General features: G+C 39.1%; 1 protein-coding gene across 10 annotated transcripts in view; it reads left to right on the forward strand.

Moving 5' to 3' along the window:
- The window catches only part of TUT4 (terminal uridylyl transferase 4), a 122842-nt gene that overhangs the window by 54156 nt on the left and 45519 nt on the right, over window positions 1-23167 (forward strand). For all 10 annotated transcript variants that reach the window (XM_056122245.1, XM_056122247.1, XM_056122249.1 and 7 more), the window contains 7 exons: window positions 3067-3244; window positions 6256-6344; window positions 8174-8225; window positions 12197-12266; window positions 13910-14036; window positions 18659-18778; window positions 18925-19137. In XM_056122245.1, coding sequence (XP_055978220.1) covers window positions 3067-3244; window positions 6256-6344; window positions 8174-8225; window positions 12197-12266; window positions 13910-14036; window positions 18659-18778; window positions 18925-19137 — 849 coding nt within the window. The remainder of the gene's footprint in view (window positions 1-3066; window positions 3245-6255; window positions 6345-8173; window positions 8226-12196; window positions 12267-13909; window positions 14037-18658; window positions 18779-18924; window positions 19138-23167) is intronic.

The following is a 23167-nucleotide window of genomic DNA, read 5'->3' on the forward strand; positions in this document are numbered from 1 at the left end:
GTATTGTAACCTCCTGTATGGTTAGAGGATATGCTTATGTAATGTTAAACACTGTATAACTCAATTATGTTAAATGAAGGGAATGTTAGGTTGTAGATTGGGAGTAGTTATCTATGCATTTCCCAATATTTCATGTAACTTTTTCATGCAGCTTATTTATATATGTATATGTTTGATTTTTTTTTTTTTTTTTTTGGTGGATGGAGCCATACCTGGCTATGCTTACTTTTGGAGGGCTCGGGGATCAGTAACATCGGGTGCTGGGAATCAAACTCAGGTCAGATGTATACAAGGCAGGCAAGCAGTGTATCCTCTGTACTAGGGTCTTACACTGCATAGCATGTATTTTTTTAATAAAAAATAGTTCTACTTTTACCTTTGTGTTGGGGTTCAACCCACGCCCCTTGCTTTGCAAGATTTATGCTCAACTGGGTATTGGAGCAATAGCACAGCAGGTAGGGCATTTGCCTTGCACGCAGCCGACCCAGGTTCGATTCCCAGCATCCCATATGGTTCCCCGAGCACTTTGAGGAGTAATTTCTGAGTGCAGAGCCAGGTGTGACCCCAAGAGCATAAAAAAAAAAACTATGCTCAGCCACTGAGCACATCCTGGCTTAAAAGTTAATTTTGGAGGACCAAAAGGATCGTATAGAGGGTTGGCATATGCTTTGTATGCGGCCGATCTGCATTTGCTCCATGGCACCATGTATGGTCTGTCAAGCCTCCCAGGAGTGTTCCCTGTGGTCCAACCCCCACCCCAGAATAACGTTTGGTAATGGGGGAGAGATTTGTGGGCATATCTGGAGGTGCTTGGACTCTGCCACAGAATTGCTCCCAAGTGCTGCTTAGTGGACCATGTGGTGCTATTAAACCAAGCTGAGATCTCCCCAGAGGAATCACACAAAGACAAGTTGTGATGCAATAAGCAAAGGGTCTTGATTGACTAGCTTGGTTAGCTTCAGCTAGGCCATCGTTTGGCTCACCAGCATAGTGGCAGCCTTCTTGGGATGAAAGGTCCCAAGTGAGTGGCTTTTATACCATAATGTAATGTAATGTAATATAATATAATATAATATAATAACAGGGACTTTCCCCAGGCCACCCTTTTGGCCGCAGTGTGAGGTGCTTTCCACTACTTGTACTTAGCTGATTGGTTATAAGTTTCATAAGGGCTGCATAAGAGTTTCATAAGGATTATATGGGGTGGGGGGTTTCTCTACCTGCATCTGATTGGTAACCCTTAGTTGACCTCACCATGGCTATCTCACTTTGGGGAAATGATGACTCAATTCCAGGTATCTGTACTTAATAGGGGCTGGAGCGGTAGAGGGGCTGGAGCGATAGCACAGCGGTAGGCTTTTGCCTTGCACGCAGCCAGCCCGGCTGAGCCGGGTTCGATTCCTCTACCCCTCTCTGAGAGCTTGGCAAGCTACCAAGAGTATCTCGCCCGCACGGCAAAGCCTGGCAAGTTACCCGCGACGTATTCAATATGCCAAACACAGTAACAAGAAGTCTCAAAATGGAGATGTTACTGGGCCCGCTCGAGTAAATCGATGAACAACGGGAGGACAGTGTTTGTTTGTTTTTGTACTTAATTCCAGGAATTCTGGAACTGAAGCCTAGGCCTAGCTCCTTCTGGCTTCTTCATGAGCCGGTCATGGCACTGCCTTTGCTTCTCTATCTCTCAGCGCCAGGGATTGAACTGGGGTTTGCTGCATGAACGGCGATTGTACCTTAACTCTTGTAGTACCTCTCTGGTCTTAAAATTATTGGTAGATTCATTGTGCTTTTATAAGTTACTGCCTTTGTAGCTTCTTGGTTTAAATTGGCTTAAATTGTAGCAGGTAGGACTGTACTCTTTGGTTCCTTATGGCTTCCTGAAAACCACCAGGTATGGTTCCTGAGTGCAGAATCAGGAGTAAGCTCTGGGCGTTGCTGGGTGTAACTCAAAAATTACCCCCCCCTAAAATTATATATATATATGTATATACTGACATTCAGACTTTGGGCAGCATAGAGATTCTTCAATTTAAAGTTGTTAGCATACCAAATGTGATGATGTTGTCTAATATATTTTCCTCTGGTTTTTTAATCTGATGTTTTGTTTGTAGCTCAGATATATTCAAGTCTTTCTGTCACACTTAAGATAATTATATCTGCGACAAAATGATTACGTGAAGGGGGCTCAAGAGATAGTATAGGGATTAAAGGTACTTGTCTTGCATCTCACCATCTTCTTTCAAATCTATGCCTTGGAATATCACCAGGGGTCACTTAGGAATACAGAGCAAGTAATAGTCCCTGAGCACCTCTGGGTGTTGTCCTCTGTTCCCCCAGAAAAATCTCCCTACATATCAGCAAAATGTTAACATTCATGGTATTACAATTTAAGCAGGTAGTAAAGAAGAAAGGCTGGAGCGATAGCACAGCGGTAGGGCGTTTGCCTTTCACGCAGCCAACATGGCCAACCCGAGTTCGATTCCTCCGCCCCTCTCGGAGAGCCCGACAAGCTAGCGAGAGTATCTCGCCTGCACGGCAGAGCCTGGCAAGCTCCCTGTGGCGTATTCGATATGCCAAACACAGTAACAAGTCTCACGATGGAGATGTTACTGGGCCCGCTCGAGCAAATCGATGAACAACGGGAGGACCGTGACTAAAGTAAAGAAGAACATGTTTTACGTTTTTAGTACATACCTCCCCCATAGCACAGCTCATTCTTCCAGTTTTGCGTCATAAAGGCTCCTAAGAAACTGACTTTTCCCTTCATTTCCGTATCCTAGGTGTCTTTAATACTTCATACAGAAATTGAGTATGTTTTGCTTTAACTGCTTCTCTTCCAGGACCAGGAATACGCAGCTCTGTGATAGAGCACTTGCCTTGCTTATGTGAAACACTCATTTTATCCTTGGCAGTATGCTTGCATTCTCTCCCCTCCCGTTAGCCCCCTCCCCTCCCATCTTCTCCCCCTTTCCTCCTGCTTCCTACATCCCCCCCTTCTTAGCAAATGTAAGGACAATTAAATTTACAAAAAATTTACAATGTTTTTATTAAACATTGTACAAACAGGAGAAACAGGAAGAAAGTGAGCTGCGTTCTCTGCCACCTCCTTCACCTGCACACTTGGCTGCTTTAAGTATTGCAGTTATTGAATTAGCAAAAGAACAAGGAATAACAGATGATGACTTCAGAGTTCGTCAGGAAATTGTGGAGGAAATGGCAAAGGTTATAACAGCATCTTTACCAGGTATGAATATCTTTTATTTTTTTATTTTAAAATCACAAGTCTTTGCTGTCTTAAATTGAGGGTAAATTTTTTAGTGTTTGCATTTTCCTGTTTGCTTGAAAGTAGATGAACTTTTAGTTTGGAAATATTTTGTTGGTAATATTTTAGGCAAAACAAAAATGCAGAATTATGGCATAGTGTAATTTTTGTAATAAGGATTTTAAGTACTGCGCTATAATTTTTAATTGAATATGATATTTAGTATTTCAACGTTACTGATTCTGGAATGGAATTTTAATTATTTAAACATATACATATATTTCAAATATCACAAAATAAAATTCTTACTACCTGGTTCTGGGGAAAAATTATTTTAAGAAGTAATGTTAGGGCCAGAGTGATAGTACATTGGGTAGGGCACTTGCCTTACATGTCATCAACCCAGGTTTGATTCTTGACAGCACTTGTGGTCCCCTGAGTCCCCTTGAGAGTGAGCCCAGAGAGCAAAGGCAGGACTGAGAAGTGTTAGAGACATATCCTACCCACTGTTCTATCTTTCCAGATCCGATTTTCTTTCTTTTTTCCCTTCCATATTTGGGTTACACTGGTATAGTATTCAGGGGCTGCTCAGGCTCTTGGGAATTGCTCTTCAAGATGTTTGGGGAATATTATTGCCAGCCTGTTGTCTCAGCCCTCAATTATACTCTTTTTTAGGAAGTTTGCTGTTGGTGTAGGGTTTGGTCTGGGGAAGTTCATTGTAGACATTTCTGTAAAATTTGTTGCTTTAGCCCTCATCATTTTTTGATATTCCTATTCAATTTAAGTAAATGCATATTAAATATAACTTTCTTTTTGGTTCTTGCATTATATCCAGCAGTGCTCAGGGCTTACTCCTGGTTCTGCACTCAGGGATCACTCCTAGCAGGGTTCAGGTGATCATATTTGATGCTGGGGATGAAACCCCTGTTGGCTGCTTGCAAGGCAAGTGCCTTTTTCACTCTACTATCTATCTGGCCGTCACTAAAAGAGTTTTGGACAGTTGTTAAATTGTAATTTCATATAGACTCTTGAGATTTGTAAATATAACTGGACGACGTTTTCATTCATTTTTATTCATTTTATAATTGTTTTTTAATAGGAGATTATTTTAAATTATATATAGAAATAACTTTCTGTTGTAAGAATAGAAATAAAATATTTTGTGGGATGACACTAGAAGTGCTCAGGGGCTACTTCTGGCTCTCTGCTCAGGAATCACTCCTGATGGTGATTGGAAGACCATATTTGGTGCCAGGGATTGAACTGGATTGGCTGCATGCAAGACACCACACCTCTGTGCTATTTCTTTTGCCACTAGCAAAGAAAGTTTTACAATTATCTTTTGGGCACTTCCCAAGCAGTGCTTGAGGGGACCTTGGACTACTCTTCCTGTTGTTGGGGCCTCCAGGGCTATCTCTGGTGATGGTTGTAGTGTTGTAAGTTTCCATAGATCGAACTGGGGTTTCACACATGCAAGTCATGCACTCAAATACCTGTTATTTCCCAGGCTCCCAAGTTTTTACAATTTTAGTGAGTTGGATCACTTTGATTTTGTTAATTTAAAAAGTAAAAATATGTAAACTGATGAATTTACACTTTCCTAAGAAATTAAACTTATTTGATTAGTCTATCATGTAAAGTTTCAGGTTGCCTCTGGTGAGGTTCTTTTAAATTTGCCTTACGATTTTTGAAATAACAATTCATGTTTTAAGATTAAGAAAATGGAGATAGTATTTTTTTTCCTTCTTATTTTGTTCTATAGTTTTTCGAAAGCCATTTTTTTTCTTCAGTATTCATTGACTTGGCTTGCTAGTTTTTGATTCGTTTGCTTAATCATTTTTTAAAGTTTATTATTTATTTAGTTTTTTTTTTCTTTGCAGGGGGTTCATGTCTTGCTATGCTCAGGGCTTATTCCTGGCTCTGCATTCAGGGATCACTCCTGTTTGGGCTCAGGGGACCATTTTGGGTGCTAGGGATCAAACCTGGGTCAGCATGTGTGAGGCAAATGCCCTATTGTTCCGGCCTCTTGCTTAATATTTTTAAAAGCTTTTTCATTGACCATGTGTAATGCTTTCCCTTTAAGAATACCATTCTTGGGGCTGGAGAGATAGCACAGCGGGTAGGGCGTTCGCCTTGCACGTGGCCGACCCCGGTTCGATTCCCAGCATCCCATATGGTCCCCTGCGCAGGCCATCATGAGACTTGTTGTTACTGTGTTTGGCATATTGAGTACGTCACGGGTAGCTTGCCAGACTCTGCCATGCGGGCGAGATACTCTCGGTAGCTTGCCGGGCTCTCTGAGAGGGGTGGAGGAATCGAACTCACGTCGGCCATGTTGGCTGCGTGCAAGGCAAACGCCCTACTGCTGTGCTATCGCTCCAGTCCATGGGTGTGACCCAAAAAGCAAAAACAAACAAACAAAAAGAATACCATTCTTGGGGTGGAAGAGATAGTTCAGGAGTTAAGACTCTTGCCTTACACTCTACCAACCTGGATTTGGTCCCCTAAGCGCTACCAGTACTGATGATCCCTGAGTGCGGGCCAGTAATAAGCCATGAGTATCTCTGGGTATGGCAGTCCTCCAAAGCAATCCCCCAGTTCTTTGATACATATGTAAAAATAAATAATGTAATTTTTATGATGTTACTTATAAACATAATTCCTGCTAATGAACGGTTACTAAATTTTTTTTAATTTGCAGATCAATTAGAACATTCTTCTAGGATCTGGAAAGTTAGTATAAGTGGGTAGGATGTCTCTCTTGCATACCGCACCCTGGTTTGATGACTGGCCTTCTAAATTGCCCCTTGAGCACTGCCAGGAGTAATTTATGCACACTGTAGGTGTGACCGCCCAAACAGAACATTATTCTTTTATAATTGTTGTGCTACAATTGGAAGGCTCAGAACAGAGGCATATGCAATTTTTCTAACAGTTTAAGTCAACTCTCACATTTGCATGCTTTTTCACGCTTTTATGTTTTTAATTTCCAGAGTGTTCACTTAGACTGTATGGCTCGTCTCTGACTAAGTTTGCTCTGAAAGGCAGTGATGTTAATATAGATATAAAATTTCCTCCCAAGGTAAGTAATTAGAGCTAAAAACCTTTCTTGTATAGAAATATTTAATGCTAATACTTGGTAGTTTTAATTTTTTTAGAGATAGTATAGGAAACTAAACGGCTAAGTTTTAGTATGGTACTATTGTGATTAAGAAGTATTTTTGAAGACTACTGTAAGGGGTTAGATATAGGTGAGCTAAAATACAGGACAGAAAAAAATCGAAGAGAGAGGAAGGTGGTAAAAGATGCATATATTTGGGCCAGGGAGAAAATTCAGGCATGAGGCACGTATGCTTTGCTTATGCAGGGACCCAAGTTTGATCCTTCACACTGCGTGGTCCCTGTAGTAATGTCAGGTAATAGCGTTAGAGGCTTCCCAAAACTGGTGTGTACTTTAATATTCACTGGACCAGATCATGAACCATGCAGCCGGCTGTAAGTGGGAGCCTGGCTTCTGAGCACTGCTCTGGAGTCTGGGGGCCCCTCAAAAGGTGTCATCTTTTATATGATCATGTTGGTTTGCTTATGGTAAGCATAAAAAAGTAGAAAGAACTTTGAAATAATTGGAATTTAAATCTTCACTGTAATGAGTAGGTTACTTGATTCTTAGAGTTCAATTTCTAAAGTAAGGAGAATGATTTTTATATTAAATAAGATAGTACATGTTGGTTTGAATTGTGCCTGGGAAAATTTGGTTACTTTTCATAAGTAGAAGCAAGTGCTAGTATCAGGAACAAAAACTCCAGTACTGTTTCTCACTGATAGCATCGCTTATTTATTGACTGTTGGAACGTTTAAAATAATCAGTTGTGAATTTGGGGAAACAGCTTGAAGGACTGTTGTGCATACATTACTCACGGAAGCCCTGGATTCGATCACTGACCCTCACGTTCCTAAGAGCATCCCAGGGATTGATCCCTGAATACTAGGCACCATCAGGTCTGGTCCCCGAACCAAAAATCAAATAATCAGTGGACATTTGTATTTGATTACACTTATACTCCTGTTTGATTTGTGTTGAAAGTTGATGTCTTGGGCTGAGAGTATGGCTCAGGTGGTAGAGCATATGCCCTGTGTGTGCACGGCCTTGGGTTTAATTTCTCACATGGCTACCCTTTCCCAGGCACCACTAGGTGTGTTCCCTATTTAGAATAATATAAAAAGCAAAATAAAACTAGGGGTTTTAACTTCTAGTATATTGTAGTCATGTACATAAAAATTTATGTGATTATGAAATACTTTAAAAAGTAGCAAAAGAAATCAAGAATAAGCGTGTGTTAATTTTGTATGCATCGTGTACTTTATACTGCCCTGTTTTGGGGAGCTCACCTGGAGGTGCTGCTGGGTATAGGGACTACTCCAGCTTCGTACTCAGGAGACTGTGTGATGCTGGGGATCAAACCTGAGCTTCTTGCATGCACACTAGTCTGCTGAACTATATCTCTGACTATAAAGTCCTGGAATTTTAGTTTAAATGTTTTGGCCAAGTTGCCAGTTGTTGTTATCGCTCCTAAGCACCTTCTTTTTAACAATTATGGTAAACTAATTTTTGTTTCAAATCTTAAAACTTTTTCCTTAAGAACTCATTAGTTGCAGAAGTATTACTGGAAAAACAATCATTAAATCACTTATTAGATTCTATTTTTGTAACTTGAAACACTCATGGTTAGTTAATATATGTAACCAATCCTAATAAATTTACTAACATAATGTGTTAATAGGTTAGCTTTATAAAGGTAGAAATTTTTCATTATTTTGGCATAAGGTTTTATTTAAATGTTTAATGAGATAGTACTCTAAATTTCTGCAAATTGAACTTTGAAATTGATATATTAAGTTGAAATTTTTTAGATGAATCATCCGGATCTTCTGATACAAGTGCTTGGGATTCTTAAAAAAAGTGGTGAGTTTTTTTTTTATTTTTCGGTTTTGTTTTTCTAAAGAAAATGCTTTAAAAGTTACATTCATTGTGGTTTTATGAGTAAGTTAAACTAAAATTCCTAGAATGTTTATTGTAGTACATTTGGATATATTCATTTGTGTATCTTGTTCAATAGACCCTGTGGAAAATTACATGTTAGGTCAGATAATAACATTTGAAATTAATTTGTGAATAAACATTGCCTTTTAGATAGTTAAAAAAATTGTTGGTTTTGAGTATTTGAGGCACTTCTGTGTGAAAGAACACAATTTCTTAGGAGGTCATTGCTGAAGGATTCCCAATTCTCAAATCCTCAATAAAGACGGGAAAATTGTGTGCATGCATTGGATAAATTTTTTTCCTGCTTAAAATGGTACTAACCTAATCTAAATTTTTGTTGTTCGGTTTGTTTTTTTTTTATCATACCTGGCTGGGCTCAGGGCTTTTTCCTGGTTCTGTGCTCAGGGGTCCCTCCAGTAGCGCCCCAGGGTCTTAGGGTGTCAGCCTGGGGAGCTAACTCAGATGAGGCTTGTGCATGGCAGATACCCTGGACCAGGTGTGCTATTTCTCTGGCCTTTTGTTTTAAAACATTCCTAGTTTTTCATTGGTGCCTGATATTGATTGTTTTATATAAAAACATATATGAAAGAACATTCATTAAAAATTACTTAAAAAATTTAAAAATTATATTGATCTTGAATAGGCCTCAAGGTGCGATCTTTTTTTTTTTCCATTGTTTTTATTTACTGCTTTTTTTTGTCATAAAGAATTGTTTACAATCTCATGATCCTGAGCTGGAGAGAGAGTACAGCAAGTAGGTTGTTTGCCTTTCAAGGCTGACCCAGTTTCATCTCTGGAACCAGTATGGATCCAGAGCCATTATAAGTAAGTCCTGAGCACTGATGGATGTGACACAAACCCAGCCATCTCCCTCCTCTGTCCCTGATTGAATGAGCCAAAAGAGATTTTACAGTCTCAAATTGTAATTCTATTTCATCAGCTGTATATTCTTTGACAGATTATTCAAGCATTATTTGTACTTTAGTGCTTTTTATTTGTGAAATCTAATATAGTATCCTTCTAATGAGAATGTTTGCCATGGGGAGAAAATGAATTAAGCCTATAACTTAGAAAAATGCCTGCTATGGGGCCTGAGAGAGAGTACTATGGGTAAAGAATACCCATACATGGGGCCTTACATGGGGCTGATCTGGGTTTGATCTCTGTCATCCTATATGATCCCCAAGCACTGCCAGGATTTTTGAGTGCAGAGCCAGAAATAACCCCTGAGCAGAACTGGATATTGCCCCAAAAGAGAGAAACAGAAGTCCACTATATAGTAACTTCTTAATAAATTTTTACTGCGACGATGATGATGATGATGATGATGATGATGATGATGATTACAGTCTTACTTTTTTTTTGGTGTTGGAAGGGGTACACCCAGTGTCCCTGGACTCAGGAATCACTCCTGGTGGGCTCATGCCTTATGGTATGCTGGGGATTGAACCTGGGTCGGCCATGTGCAAAGCAAGCTCCTTACCTGCTGTACTATCACTCTGGCTCCTCTTATTAAATTTTAAGAATTAAAAGTATTTGGTAAAAATATTTGCCATTTGACTTAGAAGAGATAACTTACTCACCTTAAGTGTTACTTTTTGGTTGGTGCTAAAATCAGTTTTGTTGTTGTTTGTGGGTCATCTCTGGCAGTGCTTAGGAGTTTCTCCTGACTCTGCACTCAAGAATTAGACCTGGTGGTGCTTGAGGTGAACCATATGGGATGCTGGGGATCTAACCCTGGTTGACTGCATTCAGGACATACACTCGAAATTTTTAGCTCCAGCTCTAAAGTCAGTTTTAACTTAGTTCTCTGTGCATCAGCCCTCCATTATTTATCAGTTCCCTTGCACCTGATTTTGGGGAAATAGTTTTGGGGGTAGGAGTATACCAGACAGTGCTTAGAGGCTGTTCCTGGCTCTGCTCAGGAGTGACGACCCCTGGCAGTGCTTGGAGGCTCATAAGTGATGCTGGGGATTTAAACTGGGGTCTGCTGCATCTAAACAAGCATCTAAACCCCAGTACTAACTCTCCAGCCTCTGAAAAATTAGATGCTAAGAAATTTGTTTTAGGCTATCATATAAAGAAATTTTAATTTTATTTCTTAGTACTTAATAATACTAGTTGCATAAGAACATTTGAAAGTATATTACAGAATTACAGGTACATAGATTTTTATCTTTTTTTTTCTTTTTTGGTCACACCTGGTGATGCACAGGGGTTACTCCCGGCTCGGCACTCAGGAGTTACTCCTGACGGCGCTAAGGGGATCATATGGGATGCTGGGAATCGAACCTGGGTCGGCCCCGTGCGAGGCAAACGCCCTACCCGCTGTGCTATCTCTCCAGCCCCTAGATTTTCTCTCTTTAGATTCACTGGACAGTATCAACCTAAGAAAAATATTTTAAAATGTCTTTCTAAAATCCATAGAAAAATCATTATAGGTCTTATAATAGATTTGTGAAGTTCAGTGCATTGTTAAATCAATTCTTCTGAGTCTTCATAGTACTCTTTAAGGACATGTATCCTATTACCTGATTTTATTTATTTATTTATTTATTGTCATACCCATTGATGCTCCAGGGTTAGTCCTGGCTCTGCACTCAGGGGTTACTCCTGGCAGTGCTTGGGGGACCATATAGGATGCTGGGGATCGAACCCTGGTTGGCCTCACGCAAGGCAAATGCGGTACTCTCTGTACTATTGCTCCACCCCGATTTTATTTATTTTCTAAGTCCTTAATTAAACTTTGTTTTTCTTTGACATAGCCACCATACACAATGCTGTTCTTCACATAAAGGTCTTCAGCATGTTTTGAAAAAAATTCGGTTAACTTTGAGTTAGGTAGTACTTTGTAGTTAATAACAAATTGAACTGACAGATTGCTAAATTTTTCTTCAAATTTCAAATGAAAAATATTAATCCATCTATATTTAGATTGTATTTATGGCTTGGGGCCTACCTTAGAGATACAGAGAAAATCTTTACAGTAGAAGTGTGTTTCATTTTGTTAGTCCTTCAATAGGCATTTTGAATGGGCAGGCTCTTTGTGCATTAACAAAAAACAGGGCCAGTTTAGTTAATAATTGTCTTCACAGACAGTTGATAACATAATAGTGTCAAAGGTTCTCATTTCATCACTCCTGGAAATAACTCTCAGAAGTGAAAAAAGTTGGGAGGGAAGTTAGTGGGGGCACAGGGGTCAAGGTTTCCTTTATACCAGTGATGTGGGAGAATGTATAGCTATATATCAAAAGCACTGAAAAACATGAGAACTAGGCTTCGACCACTGAACTCTAAAGTGCCTGCCAAGGTGATGGGTAGGGTGGGGTGTTTGGTGGGGAAGGAGGATGTCACGTGGAATATGGGAACACTGGTGGAGGGACGCTGGTAGTAGGATTGGTGTTGAAATATTGTGTGCCTAAAATTCAACTATCAATAACTTTGTAAACCACAGTTCTTTAAATACAATTTTCCTTTCAAAAAAGGGGAAAAAAAAACCAAACCACAATAAACAAAGTGTGCCAAAAAAAAAGACATAAGTGGTGTCTACTGTATGGTCTGTCTGTCTGAGGGTTGAACAGCTTTATTAGATTATGTACTTACATGGAAATATTCAAACTTTTAGGAATGTTAAAACCTTTCTTAAGGTGATTATAATTTTCGGACAGTATTTGGGACTGTGCCCTGTGGTTTGTGATATACAGCAAATGACACCAAGAGAGGTAAGAGATTCTGTTGGGTTGATGCTCATCTCCTGTCAAGAAGAGTGGATTATCCCACAGAAACAATAAGAGTGATTTTTTTTAAAAAAAGAAAGTAGCAATGTTTACCATAGAGTAAACATTTGAGAGATGTTGACATTAGCTTACTTGTTTTTTTTTTTTCCTTATTAGTATTATATGTAGATGTGGAATCTGATTTTCACGCTAAAGTTCCTGTTGTGGTGTGCAAAGATCGGAAAAGGTTGGTAATATCAGAGAGAAAATGAAATACTAAAAAATAACAAGCAAATAAATACACAGTGAACATTTCGAAGAGGTGTTTTTGCTTGTTTGTTTGTTTGTTTTGCTCTAAGAATTCTCCTTGGATTAAAATGACTAAGCTAGTTTCCGTTAAAAATAGCTGCTTACTAAAAATATATGAACAAGAAATACAATCACCAGTTAAAATTGAAACACTTTTCAAAGCGAAGCTTAATGTTTTTGATTTCGTGATTTACTTAATTATTGAGGTTTTAGATAATACTTTGTTGTAGGGAGATGTAAATAAAAAAAATATTGTGAATGGGGATGTAGCTAAGTGATAAATCCTATGCCTTGCATGTGTGAGGTCCAGGGTTTGGTTCCTGGAACAACAGAAGGAAAAAGAGATCTCTTTAAGCAGCTCACAAATACTGAGGTGGTATTAGAATCTATATTTTAATTTACTGAAATTAAAAAATGAACTTTTTTGAAAACTAATACTACTTTTCCATTCAGATATCTGTGGCACTGAGAAAATAAGAGCCTTTGAAAAAGAAATTGAATAGTAATCCTATTTGAGAGTAATGTGGGAAAAATATAGAATTAGTATTTTTACTGATCAATAATTTCTTTTTTTCTGTTTTGGGCCACACCTGGCAATGCTCACGGCTTACTCCTGGCTCTGCACTCAGGAATCACTCCTGGCTGTGCTCTGGGGACCATGTGGGATGCCAGGGATTGAACCTGGGTTGACCATGTGCAAAGGCAGACACCCTGCCCACTGTGCTATCAACTCCATCCCTGAGTAATTATTTCTTATATTTATAGGTTACTATATTTTCTTACTCAAAGCTAGAAGGCTCTATGGAGATAGAAAACTTCCGTGTTTTCTGAATTAGAAATTTGATATCATAGGAAGTTTGTCCAAAAGCACTTCATTGAGGTGAAAAAAAAATTGGAATTGGGAGGTATTCTGACTTGTTTCTGCCACATCTGTTAAATTTTCTCTGTGGCAACCTCAGATATGTCTTCCTTGTCCACAAAATATTTTTACTATCGTTCTGCCAACTCAGTTAACATAGCTTCAAATTCTAATCTCTAATATGAAAATAGTGTATCAATAAAATCATAGAATCTTTTGAAATGAAAAGTTACAGGCAAGATAGCAAGATATTGTATTGCTGGTTAGTTCAAGGTTTTTGGTTCTATTTTAGGCAAAATTAAGAGAATAAATTAGGAAATATAGTTAGACATTGGAGAGATTAATTGTTTTATATAGAAACCAAATGTAGGCAAACCATAATGCTGCTTTTGAAATGAGCAGTTTTATTTTTTTAATTACAAGTTTTATTGGAAAGTAGAAGGGAAAGGAACTCCCCAACTGGGTAATAACTTAGTATAGGACCAAGTTCTGAGGTCAAACAGTTTATTTCTTAAAAACAACATTTAAAACATCTTTAATATGGAACTCTAGTGACAGAAAGGTGTATTGTTTCCAATTAGCTCAAAGTTTTTTAAAACTTGTTTTTATTATGACTTCTTAGGTATTAAAATATGATGACTGGAAAGAGTAACCACAGGATCTGAAGTATTGTAGTTTTTAAGGTATTAATACAGTGAAATTTCTTTCTTTCTCATTTACAGCGGTTTACTTTGTAGAGTGAGTGCAGGAAATGATATGGCATGCCTCACTACTGATTTACTTGCTGCTCTTGGTAAAATGGAACCAGTCTTTACTCCCTTGGTATTAGCCTTTCGATACTGGGCCAAGGTAGGCGAAACCAGAAGAAAATAATTACCTGATCTTTAAGATAACTCAGTTATTTTTAATTTTACTGTATGTACCATTAATTACAATACACGGGGAAAAATAGTTACTTGTGCCAGAGAGACAGGTTCTCATTATGGACATGAGAATACAGTTACGCATAGAATTACTGATATGTATTAGAATTTTAAGTTGTCATACTCCATTTTTATGTGTTTTAGGAATATTATCTTTAAAATCTTAATATATGAAGTTCAAGCTTTTTTATTGTAATTGAAAGGTTTATTGTGTGTGTGCGTGTGTGTGAGAAGCAAGATAGTTTTTCTTTTCTTTTTTTTCTTTTGCTTCTGGACCACACTCAGCAGTGCTCAGGGCTAACTCCTGGCTCTGCACTCAGGAGTCACTCTTTACTCTTGGTGGGTTTCTGGTGGCCTCAGGGGACCACGTGGGATGCTGGGGATCAAGCCTGGGTCGGCCGCATGCAAGGCAAGCACCTTACCAGCTGCACTATCACACCAACCCCCTCAAGATAGTTTTTCTGGGAACTTAAAATTTGAAGAGAAGGATGTATTCAAGAAAGAATGTGGGCTTCTTCAGAGTGGAAAAGGCGAGCAAAGAGGACCTAGAGACAAGCGAGATACATGTCTAAGGGAGAACGTGGGCTTGAAGAACAAACCTATGACTTAAAGTTTTGAGTGTAAAATGTGACTATGCAAGCTAAATTTTCTTTTTTGTTTGGTTTTTGGGTCATACCCAGCTATGCTTAGGGATCACTCCTGGTGGTGCTAGGGAGAGCATATATGGTGCTGGTGATGTAACTTGGTTTTGGCCCTCTATTAGGCACACTGCGTTACATTCTGCACTCTTTTCTCCATGTGAAAAATTGTTGTTTTTGTTGACTTAAGAAACGAATCTTGGTGCTGGAGGGCGGGGTACAGTGGGTCGGGTGCTTGGTTTGCACACGGCCCACCCGGTTTAATCCCTTGCATACCATATGGTCCCCTGAGTCCCACCAGGACAATTCTGAGTGCAGAGCCAGGTGTAGACCCTGAATATTGCCGGGTATGACCCCCAAACCAAACCAAAACAGAGCAAATAGATCTTAAAGGTTCTGGAGAGAGAGAGAGTGGGGACATGGCACTTTTCTTACACGTGACTGACTGGTTTCTGAGCGTTGGAAGTAGGCCCTAAGCATTGCTGGGTACGGACTCAGAAGCAAAAAAAAATTGAAAAAGGAAAAAGAAAAACCCTTTTTTAAAACAACCATTTCCTCTCCTCATTTCTCTTCTCCAACCTGCTTCTTTTGAGGCGACCTATGTTTTATCATCAGTATACTTTGGTTTCTATTGACAGTCACTTTTTTTTGGGGGGGGGCGGTAGTCACAACAGGCATTTCTCAGGGACTGCTCCTGACTGTACTTGGGGAGTCATACGCAGTTTTGGGGAGCAAACCGAGGTTGGCTACACTCGAGTCAAGTCCCTCTCTTTTAGTAATTTCAGTCACAAAATACTTTTCAAAGCTTATTTTATAGAGACCACATCCAGTAGTGATGCAGGGTACAGGGGGAAAGTAGTTGGGAAGCCTAAGCTGGACCATGATGGTTCCCTGGTATTTGAACCTGGTGGTGTGGTGCTCAGATGCGTGGGCACACCAGGGTTAACTATCCTGGGTATCCATGCCACTTCATGCCAAGGATTGAACTTAGCCTCACATTTGCCTGGCCTGCTCTCTGCCTCTTGAATCACCTCCATTTCTCAAATATAGCAATATTTATACTTAAATGTTAACTGTAAAAATAAATTTCTGTAATGACTTTTAAAACAATCTTAAAATTTTCCTAGAAATCAAATACATTAACTTTTTAATTTTTTTTGGGGGGGGGTCACGTAGAGTTGTACTTAGGGCTTACTCATGGCTATGTGCACAGGCAGTACCCCTGTACCGTCTCTTCTATCCTTATCACAAAATTTTTTTGTTTGGGGGTCACGACCGGCGGTGCTCAGATATGTGTTGGTGTAGATGGAACCTGGCTCAGCTGTCATACAGATCTCTTCTCTGTTTACTTTCCCTCTCTCTCACAAACACTTGTGGTTGATCCCAGCCTTTGACCAGTCCCCCTACCCTGTTGGTGTAGATGGAACCTGGCTAGTGCCCTGCTGCTGTGCTGTCACTCTGACCCTCTATCACATAGTTTTTAAATTCGATAAAAATATTTTCAGGAATATAGCTCATAGCTTAAGTACCCATACGTAAGGAACAAAGATAAATAATACAACATTGTTTTAAGTGACAAAACTTGAGATCACAGTGTGAATGTTTTTGAGTGGGACATTAACCATCTAAATTATATGTGGCCCTTAGTTATTTAAAAGAATGTGTTAGATTTGTTCAGATTTATTTAGAGAGACCTTCTTGCCGCATTTAAGGAGAGAAATACAGAGAGATGTTTATAATAAGCAAATTTGGTAAATGATGAATAAAATCCTCATTTAGTTAGAAGACAGAAGAGTCTGTGTGCAACCGTGTAAACTACTTTAAAGTTTTTTTTAAAGTAGTAAAGTTTTTTAAAGTAAAATAAAAATAAAGTAGTAAAGTTTTTTAAAGTAAAATAAAAATAAAGTTTTTTAAAGTAGTTTTTAAAGTAAACTACTTTAAAAATGAAAGATTTTCCAGAAGAAAAATAACATTTGATGTTTGTAAAGAAAATAAAATTCTGTATATATTTTTATGGATGTTTGAGTTTAGACAAAGACAGGAGAGTCTGTAGATTGAGGCAGAAGTAGAAGCAGCATCAAGTGTCTTTTTTTTTTTAATTTCTTAAATTTTACTTTTTTTGATTGAATCACTGTGAGATAGACCCTTCCAAAGCTGTTCATGATCAGTTTTCAGTCATACAGTGTTCCAGCACCCATCTACCCACCAGGGTCCATTCCCAGCACCAGTGTCCCAGGTTCCCTCCCATTACCCGACCCCCATCCCCCAACCTGCCTTATGACAGGTGCTTTTCTTCTCTCTCTATTTGTGTTTCTCCTTCCCTCCCTTCCTCCCTCCCTCCCCCCATCTCCACTCTCTGTGTCTGTGTCCCTCCCTCTCTGTTTCTCTCTCCTTTTGGACATTTGCAATATTTTGCAATATTGATACTGAAAGGTTATCACTAATATTCCTTTGCCTAGTTTTAACACTCAGTTCCTGACAAGCGTGATCATTCCCAGCTGCTGTTTTTGTTTTGTTTTTGTCATACAGATCTCTTCTCTATCTTACCTACCCTGTCTCTCACAAACACTTGTGGTTGATTCCAACCTTTGACCAGTCCCCCTACCCTGTTTTCCCTGGCCATGGATATCAGTCTTCTACTATATATATTTTTATATACCACAGATAAATGCAGTCATTGTATATCTATCCCTCTCTTTCTGACTCACTCATCATAATACTCTCCATGTCCACTCATTACTTCAGTTTTCCTAACAGCTGTGTAGTATTCCATTGTATAGATAGGCCATAGTTTCTTTATCCATTTCTTTGTTCTCAGGCACTCAGGTTGTTTCTAGATTCTGGCTATTGTGAATAGTGCTGCAATGAACATTGAAATGTAGATCGTGTTTTTGCTGTGTGTTTTTTGGACCCCCAGGGTATATTCCCAGGCGTGGTATTGCTGGGTCAGAAGGAAGCTCAATTTCTAGTTTTTTGAGAATGTCCATATTGTTTTCCAAAAAGGCTGGACTAGTCGGTATTCCCACCAACAATGAAGGAGAGTGCCTTTCTCCCCACATCCGCACCAGCACTGGTTGCTTTTGTTTTTTTGCATGCATGCCAGTCTCTGTGGTGTGAGATGGTATCTCATTGTTGTTTTGATCTGCATCTCCTTGATGATTAGTGATGAAGAGCATTTTTTTTCACGTGCCTTTGGCCATTTGAATTTCTTTGATAAAGTTTCTGTTCATTTCATTGCCCATTTTCTGATGGAGTTGAATGTTTTTGTTTTTTTTTTCCTGAGCGTTCAACCAGTGCCTAACATCAAGTGTGTATTTTGTTCTGTTTTGCTTTGGGGCCACATCCTTTGGTGCTCAAGGATTATTTTTGGCTCTCTGCTCAGGGACCACTCCTGGCTGGGGTTCAGGGAACCATAAGAGGTGTGTGGGTTGAACCTGGATCAGCCACACTGTGCAAGACAAGCATCAATCCTACTGAACTGTCTCTCTAGCCTCAAGTGTTTTTAGGGGTTTGTTTGTTTTGGTTTTGGGGCCACACCTGATGGTTCTCAGAGCTTACTCTTGGCTCTGTGCTCAGGGATCTCTTGGAACATATCACATGATATGCTGTGGATAGAACCAGGGACCCAGGGATAGTCACATTGGAGGCAAATGCCCTTCCTGCTGTACTATTGCTGCCAAGTCTATGATCTGTGTCATTTGACTAGAAACTACGTCTTTATTTTCAATAAAGTAATTGTATATACTATCAGCAGTGTTAGTATATGGTAGTGGGTTTTAAGTCATTCCTTATATTGTTAATAGATCGATGTTTTGCAGTGAATATTACAGGAAGCAACCTATTTTCATTATGAGGTAAACTAAGAAAGTTAACACTAAATGATGGTATTTTCTTCCCCTTCTTTTTGCAGTTGTGTTACATTGACTCCCAAACTGATGGTGGAATCCCTTCTTACTGTTTTGCTTTAATGGTTATGTTTTTTCTACAACAAAGAAAACCTCCTCTTCTTCCTTGCTTACTGGGAAATTGGGTAAGCATAATGTTTTGACACATGTTTATGTGTAGTCTGCTTTTGCAGAATCTTCTCTTTAACATTTAAAGCTGGAATTCTGGTCTGTGCTGTGTCCATCTTTTTAACAAATTTTAGCTACGATTTTTAAATGCCTTTTCATGTAGATCAAAGGCTTTGACCCAAAAAGAATGGATGATTTTCAACTGAAGGGCATAGTGGAAGAGAAGTTTGTGAAATGGGAATATCATTCAAGTAGTGCAACTGAGAAAAACTCAATTACTGAGGAAAACAAAGCTAAGGCAGACCAACTGAAAGATGATACCAAGAAGACAGAACCAGACAACCAAAGTAGTACCATGAAGGAAAAGCATGGAAAAGTAAGCTGTTTTTGTTTTCACTGTCCTACATAGAATCTGTGATGAAACCATTTTAATAGTAGATTGACATTGAAGAAAACTCTTGACCGTATTTTTCTTTTCTGAGAGATGAGGAATCTGGTTTAATTTTTCACTACTGAGACTCCTCAAGGCGTTTATACCTCATTTTGGGTGATTTGTGTATTTAGAATCCTTTCAGGGTAATTATCTGTAACTTTTTTCTTCAGGACTTGGGCTCTGATAAAAACTTTAGTTTATGGACTTAATGTTTCCATATTGGTGAAGGCAAAAAAGAATGTTCCTTTAGGGGTTGTTTAAGTCAACATTTATTTTTAAAATTTGGTTTGAGAGGAAAGGGGATTGAGGTTACTGTGGGTTGCACAGTGGTACTCAGGTATTGAAACTGTGAAGTGCTGGGTGGTGCTCAGGAGATCATTTAGTGCATCCAGCATGCAGAGCATGCACCCCAGTCCTTTGAGCTATCTCGTTGTCACAGTACATTGATTAATGCTTGCTCTGTTACAGGCATAATCTGTGTTCTATAGACCACATGATTATCTGGGGATTGTTTTCTTTGCAATCATGTGGTCTTCTGAAATATGTGTATTATTACAGAGATGTGAAAATTAGTGAAATTATTGATTTCATTACACTAATTATTTGTAGTTACCTTAATATAGTGTTTCTCATTGTTCCTCATAATGTTCTCCATTTCCTGTAATACTTTCATTCTCCCCCTACACCACCAATATTCTGAAATAAGGATCTTGTTTATTTATTGAGTAACTGAAAAAGGGAGCTACAAACTCCCACTATCTTGTACTGCCTGTCCTTAATACTTCCATACTTTGCCTTGCTGCCTGATTTCATTCTTTAAATGGAACCTCCCTTGTTGCTATCTAAACTTATTTTATGATGGTTCTTTTTAGGGTGGCGGGATGGTGGGGAGTGCACATATGGGGGTGGCACATCTGACGCGCTCAGGACTTATTCCTCGGTCTGAACTCTGGGATCACTCCTGGTGAGGTGGGGCTCTAGGGACCATATGGAGTTCCTGGGATGAAACCTTGGTTGACTTCTTGCATGGCAAGTGCCCTACCCGCCACACTATAGCCCTATCTAAAGTTGTTTTCTTCACTGATTATTCAGTTCCATTGCTTCTAGTAAGAACATTGCTTTACCAAATTTTTCTTTGTTTTCCTGTCACTAGTTTTCCATATCGTTAATTTCAGTATCTCTTGTTAAATCTAATGATTTGTTTTTAAATGTTTTGTTGGGGCCTGAACTCAGTGCCTCACACATGCAAGGTATGCCTTCTACTACTGAACCATGTTCCCAACCCTCTTGGTTCGCTTTTCCTTTTCCTTTTTTGTTTTGGGAGGTACTCTATCCAGTATTGCTGGGGGCTGTTCCGGGTTGGGGGTCTCTCCCCATGATACTCTGTGGACCATAAGATGCCAGGAATGAAAAAAAGTCCTCCTGAATGCAAAGTATGAATTCAACCTGTTGAGCTTTCTCTACGGCCACTTATTTTCTTGACAATTATTGTCAAGAAAATAATTCTTGACAACATGGCAGTGCTGAGGGGGCTGTATGCAGTGCTGGGTTTCAGACTGCAGTTGGCTGTATTCAGGACAAGCCTGTACTTTTCTCTCTGGCCCCTGAAAAAATTCCTTTTTATTTTTACCATTTAATACATGTTTTATGTACATAGATACATATATAAAATATATGTGCATAGGTATATATACAAAATGTTAAAAAAATTCAAAATGTCCCTTAAATATACAAATTAAATACAAATTCAGAATTAATAATGACTAGCAATTTCCTCCCAGTAATTAGTAAAAGCTGTTCTCTAATGCAGCTAACATAGTATATCTTGTTGTTGGTATTCTTTTCTGATAAAGGAAACAGCTACTGAAAGCTTTATTTGTTCAAAGTAACTAGTCCTGTTAAATACAAAACAACCCCAAACAAACAAAAACCTCCCAACCCTCCCAATAAACATATGAAACCTGATTTTTATTAGAATGTAATTATTTCTTTACATTACTAAATCAAAATCAAAACCCAGATGAGGTGTATGTGTGCCGGGAGTGGCAAAGGATACTATTACTAAACTTCACTCTCTGCATAAAAATGCAAAGTTATTCATTCTTCATAAAAAGCAATTACAGTTTGAGGATGTTTCGTATTTGTCTCTTTTGACACTGCCTCTTCGCCCTCGTCTGAATCTTTTCACATTGTGAAAAGCATCAATTTTCCACTGCTGTCTGCAGCACCAGTATTTTTTTAGGTTAATATTTTTAGCCTTTTTTTCCTATTCTAAGAAGATGTTTGAAAAAGTAGAAAATACATAAACTTAAAAAAATTTTTTTTTAATTGAGTCACCATGGCACAGTTTTTTTGTTCAGAATCTAGACCTCTGGCAAAGTCTCTGGTCTGTCAACACTATCTCTGACTTGCTGTCGTCAGATTCACTGTCAGATAAAGATTTTATTTTTATACCATCTTACTCTTTGCCACATTTTTGAGAATTAAGAAATGGTTCAGTCAGCTTCAGACAATCGAAATGTTTTTTACATTCCCAAGTACTGTCAGCATCTGGAAATTGTTTTTATATCAGGATAATATTCCAAATTCCCGTTTACTACATGTTGGTCCAATACTTTTTCCATCCCAAATTGTCAGAGCTCTGTTTCTTCAGCTTTTTTTTTTTTTATAATTTACATTATGTTTGTCTCCCTAGCAGTGCTCAGGGCTTGATCCTGGTTCTCCACTTAAGGATCACTCCTGGTGGGCCCCAGGAACCACATGGGCTGCCGGTTATCCAATCAGGTTGGCTGAGCACAACACAATGCCATACCCACTGTGCCATCACTCTGACTCCAGGAAGCCATTTTTAAAGCGTAGGCTTTAACTATTGTTCACTGCCTGTGCTGCTGCAGGTCCTGGGTCTGTGCCTCTTTTACCTTGTTCACCTCAAGCTTGAGCCATACACTCCTGAAAAATTTCTGATCTTCAGGGTTCCACACTGATGAGTGACGATTCTTTGTCTCCAGTGCTGCTTCGTCCTCCATAGCTGCTGCTTCCTTTCCTCTTCAGTTTCTTAATGTTTGTGTGCTCCAGTCCTTGATCCCCTTTTCCTTCTGTATCTGTGCTTCTTTGGTGAAAGTACCTAATCTCGTGAATTTAAATACCTTCTGTTAATGATTCCAATTTAAGTCTTTAGCCAAACCTGTCCTGAACTTCATAATTATATTTCTGTTAAAAACTTCCTGTTTATCTTAGATGCCTGAAACTTAGATACCTTAGATTTCTAAAACTCCAGGTTTTTCTCTCAAACTTGGCTCTGTATGCAGTATCCCATCCTTGTTGGTGACATTTAATTCTTTCACTTGCTCAGTAGAAAATGTTGGGAGTTGTCTTTTTACTTCTCACTTTCTTACGCCTGCATGCCATGTCTTGTCAGGAAATCCTGTCATTTCTGCTTCAAAATCTACGTAGCATTTCACCACTTCTCTTCACTTCTGTCTAACCACCCTGGTTCTAGGTCATCATTTGTTGCCTGGACCTACCTTCGACCTGCTAATGTTTTTTTTTTTTAATTAATTTTTTCAAATACCCATCCCTCTACCAGTGCCCATTTCCCACCACCACGGATCCCAGTATCCCTCCCACCCCCCATCCCTCCCATCCCACTCTGCCTCTGTGGCAGGGCATTCCCCTTTGTTCTCTCTCTCCTTTTGGGTGTTGTGGTTTGCAAAAGAGTTAAGTCTGATTTTCAGGGAGAAATGTTGGATGATTTGCTTTCCATTGATCACTTTGTATATAAGGAGATGCCGCGTGGCCGTGTAAGTGGCCGTGCAGTTCAGAAAAAATGTCCTGGTATCCGTATGCCAGAGCTATGCTTGTAGGAGCTCATAGTCACTGGGGTTCCATCTGGAGAAGGCGGGATGGCAGCACCTACCCCATCTGGGACCTCCCGGTGATACAGGCTCTGTTTGGGACCTGGAGCATTCTCTGG

The sequence above is a fragment of the Sorex fumeus genome, unplaced genomic scaffold (assembly GCF_029834395.1).
Source record: "Sorex fumeus unplaced genomic scaffold, SorFum_2.1 ptg000045l, whole genome shotgun sequence".
Classification (NCBI taxonomy): Eukaryota; Metazoa; Chordata; class Mammalia; order Eulipotyphla; family Soricidae; genus Sorex; species Sorex fumeus.